This window comes from Cariama cristata, unplaced genomic scaffold, assembly GCF_000690535.1.
Source record: "Cariama cristata isolate BGI_N322 unplaced genomic scaffold, ASM69053v1 scaffold10132, whole genome shotgun sequence".
In the NCBI taxonomy this organism is placed as follows: domain Eukaryota; kingdom Metazoa; phylum Chordata; class Aves; order Cariamiformes; family Cariamidae; genus Cariama; species Cariama cristata.
In genome coordinates, this window is record NW_009605494.1 from 1,057 (window position 1) to 7,612 (window position 6,556).

General features: G+C 50.5%; 1 protein-coding gene across 1 annotated transcript in view; it reads right to left on the bottom strand.

Annotated features, from left to right (window-relative positions):
• Positions 1–219: 219 nt before the first annotated feature.
• Positions 220–6,556, bottom strand: part of PPAP2B (phosphatidic acid phosphatase type 2B) — a gene marked incomplete at its 5' end in the record, with an annotated part of 19,696 nt that continues 13,359 nt past the window's right edge. Inside the window, 2 exons of the mRNA XM_009695980.1 lie at positions 220–396; positions 5,577–5,753. Coding sequence (XP_009694282.1) covers positions 271–396; positions 5,577–5,753 — 303 coding nt within the window. The remainder of the gene's footprint in view (positions 397–5,576; positions 5,754–6,556) is intronic.

Sequence of the window (6,556 nt, forward strand, 5' to 3'; positions counted from 1 at the left end):
TCAGCTTTTGTATTTTGTTTTTTTGTTTGTTTGTTTTTTTTTCCTTTCTCACTGTCGCTTTTGACTTAGTTGACCACCACCCCTTTCGTCCAAATGTCGCAAGTTGAAAAGACCACAGAGTAAGACTTTACCGGTCGGGCAAGAAAGTCTCTCCCTACATTCTACTGTCTGATGAGATTTGAGAGCAGCAGGTAGTTGCTGTCAGCAGTCATTTTTTTGCAAAAAAAAAAATTAAAATAAAATACAACACCCATTCGATTTCTCAAAGGTCTACACCATGTTGTGATGGTTATTCCGCTCAATGATGTCCACAGGTGAAAGGATCTCCTTCCGGATGGGTGGTGGAGGCAAGCAAGTCTTTGTCTTGGGCTTGAAGAGATCTGAGACGTAAAACACCTGTAGAAGTAAGTGAAAAAGGCAAAAACTTAGCCACACTGGGTGATGCTTTCTTCAAAAACTTGGTTTACAGATATATGCATATCTTTTAGCTGCAAAAATAGCGCTTTTTGTGCTATTGAATACCTGCATGTAATATTGATAGCTGTGAAATCCCAAGCGCCTGCTACCACCTTTCTGTACGACACAGAAAAAGGCTCAGACCTCCCAAAACACAGCATACAAACATTACAGAACAATTTCATTTCTCACTGTGTAATCATCGAGTGCAACACCCAAACCTCTGCTGAATGGGCTGAAAAGTCAGGAAACAGATACCCAGTCCACACTCCAACACAATAACAAAGGTCTCCAAAGGGCTGGCCTGACTCACGGTGAATGGTTTTAGGGATGGGAGTCGGTGTGAAACAATTCATTTAGCCAGACATCAGGTAGGCAATTAAAAAGCTTTCAAATCAAAGCTGTGTTAAACGTTATCAGCCATGAGTCAACAGTGAGTGATGCTCTCCTCATGCCCCACCAAGGCACCAGTATAGAGCCGGGGTCTGGTCCTGAAGCCAAAGCTGAAGGAGAGGAGGAGCTATTCCTGACTACTTCTTCCTAAATATCCCGTGATGTAACCCCTCTCCCGGATGTGAAAAAGCCAGTGCTTGGCAATTTTGGGAGGTAGCAACACAATAAGAAACAAAGTGCTGGGAGGAAACTTCCACATCCTCCCTTGGCAGCCGCCGCACGAGGCTTATCGGTCCTCCAGGACGGGGGTACTTTCTCCCTTGCCAAACCTCAGTCCTGTGCCAGAAGGGAAAAGAGTCAGACAGCACGGATCCTCTGGATGGAGGAAAAAGTGGCGAGGACTCATCATTTTGTCAGCTGGCACCAAAGCCCCAAACTTCAGTCCTGCCACCGACTGCCTCTGCCAGCCCAAATTTGCCAGCTCATCTCCGACATCCTTAAGCACCGGTAATTCGGACCGAGCTGTGGGTTTGCTGAGCCGAAGCCCCGGGAAGAGCAGCACATGGTTACAGGAATTAGCAGCATATTTGAGTTTTCTCCCACAGTACTCAAATGCAATACTTAGGCAACAAGATAAATCAGGGGAAAAAAAATAAGTCTGAGGTGCTCAAAGGAGTAACATTAAATTAGTACATCCAGGCTGGGAGGGAGCAAAGGTTTTCCCCATCTACATCTCCACATTTTCTAGCTACTCAGAGCCCTACGCAGCAGGTCTAGTCATCCTTGGAAACAACTTTTGCAAGTCCCTATCAGCACAGGCAGATAAGGACCGGAGCTGAAGAGAGGGTGAACCTGCTACATGTGGCAGTCTACTCCTACAATTATAACCGGGCATTCAGGAAGCTGAGCTGTTGTTGCTCGGCATTTCTTGCTTCATGGAAAAGCAAGGAAGGAGCTGACATATAAAACAGCTCTTTTTTTTGGGTGTATGTGCTGCTGTCTGGCTGCCTAGCTGTATAACAGAGCTGATATGGTTCTTTACAGGGCATCCAAGAGGCAGCGTTTGTATCCTTGGTTAAATAACAGGATCCAGCTGATCCGGTCAAGGATCGCAAGCTGGAGTCTGGCCTCTTGCTGCAGCATCGCAGCGTAAGAGCATGTTGAACTGCTCTGGCAATGGTTTTCTTTTGGGTCGTTAGCAATGGTAAAACCCCCGTTCGGCTGGCTCGGCGCGTTTCTGATGCCATCTCGCTCGCTTGCCCACCTTGGAGAGCTGGATTCAATCAAAAAGATGTCAAATTTCTGCACCAAGATAGCCGTGACAAATCAATTTATGGGAGGAGATTGCTCAGTGCAAGAAGCGTATGGGGATGACGCCAAGTCTGGACCTTATTTTGGGCAGGAATGAGCTACGGTAGAGTGTCATCCTAGGTATTTTAGCTTTTACTGTGCTGCTCGCTGCCTTTCAGAGTTTAATTCAGAGACTGGGTATGAGGTTTTATTTCTCTTTAAACTGTGTTTCACTTTAACATGGCTGGAGGTTATATAAACACTTACAGGAATCGTGAAACGTGATCTTTGGGGGTTATAACAGTGTGTTAAATCCTCCTAATGCTTGAACTGTTTAACACAAAAAAGGACTAATGAACGTGCAAAGTTTTTCACTTGGATTAGCTCCATTTCCTGTAGAAGGTGCTCTCCACCCATAAAGAAAACTTGACGGCAGAAGACTGAGCGTGTATTATACAAAGTCAGTATCTTCTATTGCCACTTAACAATTCCTATTCCTGTACATTATATTGAAGAAATCTTTAATCACACACACAGAGGTTAAAAAAACTCATCTAAGTTAACCAGAACCCCACCAGAAGCCTGTCCTTCCAACATCTCCCCTTTTCTCTCTCCATCAGATGAGACATAAACTACAGGACACATAGCAGGCTGCCTACAACACGCATAAAAACTATTTCCATTTAAGAAATCCTCATCGTATTTCACCCTGGATCCAAGTCTGAATGTTTCATCAGCTGGAAGCGCTTGACACTAATGTCTTCTGCTTGTTATTTCAGGCACTGAAGGACAAACGTGTCTGCTGCAGCACAACCTGGATTTAAGCTCTGGCAGCCCTCAGAGATGAAACCCACAATTGGTTTCTACTGAAAATTACAGCCTGATAACTATGGTATTTTAACGGCCCTTGAGTATCATCAGAGTGGACTCTTGAAGGCTTTGCTAGGGGAAGGGGTGTCTGGGAGGACCCAGGGTAGGTTGGAGGTGATGAGTCTCCAGGTCCCTCCCTCTGCTTCAGAGCATCCCCTGCACAAGAGCTGGATCCCAGAGCTGGGCAAGGACCCCCAGGACATGGCAGTAATTGCTCTGATATACCCGTCATTTTAGCAAAAAGCTGCTAAGCTATACATTCCATGCAAACTCCTGGGAGTCTTGGGGTGACTCTTCCCTCTTGTCCCTTGCTGTCATCTCCCAAAAGGGAGGAAAGTCTGCCAGCCCCTCCTAGGCCAGGTTCGGGAGAACAAGAACACATCAACGGTTCTTTGCAAGCTGATGAAATGGGACAAGGGTTGGGTTTAAACCCTGCCCCGAGCCCTAAGCTGCTGCCTGAGATGTCCCCAGCCACCAAGCCATGCCTGCAAAGAGTTTGGAGACAACGGCTCCCTCCACGAGCCCACTGGGAAGACGAGCACCGGCTGCACCCGGCCCGCCGCGAGACAACGGCTCCCTCCACGAGCCGGCTGGGAAGAGCAGCACCGGTTGCCCCAGGCCCGCAGGCAAACCCAAGTCTGCCTGTGAAACTCTGGGCAGCTGCTTCCTATGTCGGTTTACCTCGACACAGGAAAACCAGCCCAGCACCGCCACAGCCTTCCCCTTCCCAGCACAGCTCCCAGCTGCCGGAGGGCCGGGAGGGGATGGTCAGCCCCGCTACTCATCCCAGCCAGGAAGCATCCGGACGCCTGTCCCGAGCATCCGGAGAGCTATTGTCTTTCTGAAACCGCTGCTGGGATCCAGGGATGGATCGCCTGGTCCCTGCTCCCCTATATACTGCTGTTATCCCACCTCTCAAGCAGAAAGGGACATGGAGAGGTAAACATCCCCTTGTAAAACCGCCCAGTGATGCACACTTTGTGTCTTAACAAACCCACACGATACTAATTTGGGCACCTGGACTGAGACAAGCTGCTTCATCGCTCCCCGCGTGGCCCAGGACCTTTTCTCCCCAGGGCTGCCAGCACTGCCATCACGGCGCTACAGTCGACTGCTGGGATAGGAAAAAAGATTACCCAGATCTGGAGAAACACCCTGAAAATACTGGCATGAGGACACAGGACCTGTAACGCTGTTGCTACGAGCAGACCTTACAGCAGCAGCACCCGTCTGTGCACACACACACTTCTCTAGCTTCGCCCTCCGAATTTGCCAGCCCCACATGGGACATTGGCATTAGGCAACGGCAAAACCCAACGGCTACTGCTTACCGAGTTAATAATACTTCATAAAAAACTTCCCGACAATGACATTTTTGTTTTGGCTTTGGAATATTATCAATGAGTGGAAAGTACATAAATAACCTATTTTCTCTCCTTGCAAAATATAACATTAGCAAACTTAATTCCTTGCCTCCAGGGCTGCTTTACTTTTAGATCAGTTAAAAAGAAAAAAAAAAAACAAAAAAACACAAAAAAACCCCCCAAACCAAGAAAGTGGCAAGCTGTAAAAGTCTTGCTTTCAGGAGTTCGTACAGACACAGGAACAGCCACAACCCCCAGCCCCTTTCTTTCTATGCAAGGCAGCCACCCGACCCGGTGCCCCCCATCCTGCCTACGTTAAACATCTATATGTGTCACTTCGAGTTACAGGGCTGTGCAATCAGGTCACTCTTTGGAAAGCAAATTGCATGAGAACAAGCCCCACAGCCGAAGACAAGCGGGCACGGCTTTTGTTTGCCGTTTTCTCACGAGCCCTTTCGCTACATTAAAAACCCACCACCGACGGAGGCACCCTGCCTCCCCTCGCCGGGCAGACACCAGCTCCCCCTCCCAGGGGAAAGCTTTTGGCTGGATTGTGCAGGGAAGAGCCATAATCCCAACCACCCCAGACTCCCCGCTTGGGTCCTGGCAGAAAGCCTTGCAAACGAGTCAGTGCTCATTACCGAGAGCAGCTGGAGAAGTGAACGCTGCTGGCCAAGAGGGAAATACTCTCCCTTATCCGAACGCCTTTTCGGCACCCCGAGCTGCCTGGGTGAAGGGGCCCTTTGCCCAGGAGCCTCCAGGAGTTCAAGGTTAATGGGGGGGAAAAAAAAAAACAACCACCCTAAATGTTGTGTTTTTTGCTTAATATGCAGTTTGTTTGGTGGGAGAGAAGAGGAATTGCTTCACCCTCCAGCAGAGCAGCGGCATTTGCTCATGGGGAGGGGAAAGCGCCAGCGGGTGCACCCTCCTTTGCCGGGTGCCCGTCAGAGCACCCACCATCAGGCTGGTAGGGCGCTTCGCTACTGATCCGCTCTCCACCTGTAAACCAGGTTTACAGGGGCTGTCACACAGGGATGACACCAGACCGAGCCCCCGGAGCACGCTGCCTACTGCCACATCCCCAGCTGTTACGGGGGAGTTACGTGAGCTCAAAGCAGCATGGGTTGAGGAGGTACCCGCTGTTCCCCTGAGACCCCCACGAGCATCCCAGCTGGGGTTGCTCGCACGGTTTGCCGTACTCACCACGCAGTAAGCCACCAGGGCTCCCTGTGCAAAACCCGCCAGCACGTCGGTGGGGTGATGCTTGTGGTCCGACACACGGGACAGGCCGGTGTAAAACGCCATCATGATGAGGGTGAACTGGAGGAGGGGACGGAGCAGGCGGGCTCCTTTCCACGTGAATCTGGCCTGCAGATAAAACTGCGGAGAAGTAAACAAAAAAGTTGTGTTAATTTGAGGGCAGCAAAGGAGAAGCTGTGCCCAAAACGTGCACGCACAGCAGCAACCGCTCGGTGGGGCTGGCTGTGGGACACCTGCACCCCTGTGGCTCAAGGAGGGGGGAGCTGTCAAAGAAGGATGCTCTTTGCAAATGTGTGGCCTCCATCATGCACAGAGGAGCGGAGCTGGAGGGATTTTGAGGCATGGAAGGGATGCAGACAGAGGTGGATGGGTACAACCCTTCCTCAGTGAGCCAGGGACGGGGGCTTGGGACCCTCTGCATCCCAAAGCACACTACAGCCCCGCTTCAGCCTCCACACAACATCCCATCGGGTCAAGTAAGGAAATTCCTCCCCATCGCTATTTAGTACGTAACAGAAGCAAGGTCCTAAGTTTGGGACACGCAGGACCCACAGCATCTCTCAGAGGAAAAAAACAGGAATCAACGCAACATGCCACACTTCCAGATCCAGCCCCAAGGCTTACCAGACAGACCTGCAACCGCTGACAACGTGGACATAAAACACAATCCTCGAACATTGCCATGTTTCCCAGGCTGAGCCCTGGGGTTCGCAGGGGCGTAGGGAGCAGCCACCCCACGTCACATGGCATGAGAAGTCACTCCTACCCAGCAAAGGGAAAAGCAAGGTCCTGGCTTGACCCAAAAAGATGAAGCTGACGTGACGTCAGATGGACATTGTCCCCCCACCGTGACTATCTCGGGCCTGTTTCCGTTTTGGCCGGCAGGCACGGCCGGGTCCCGGTGCAAACCGGGAACCCGGCGG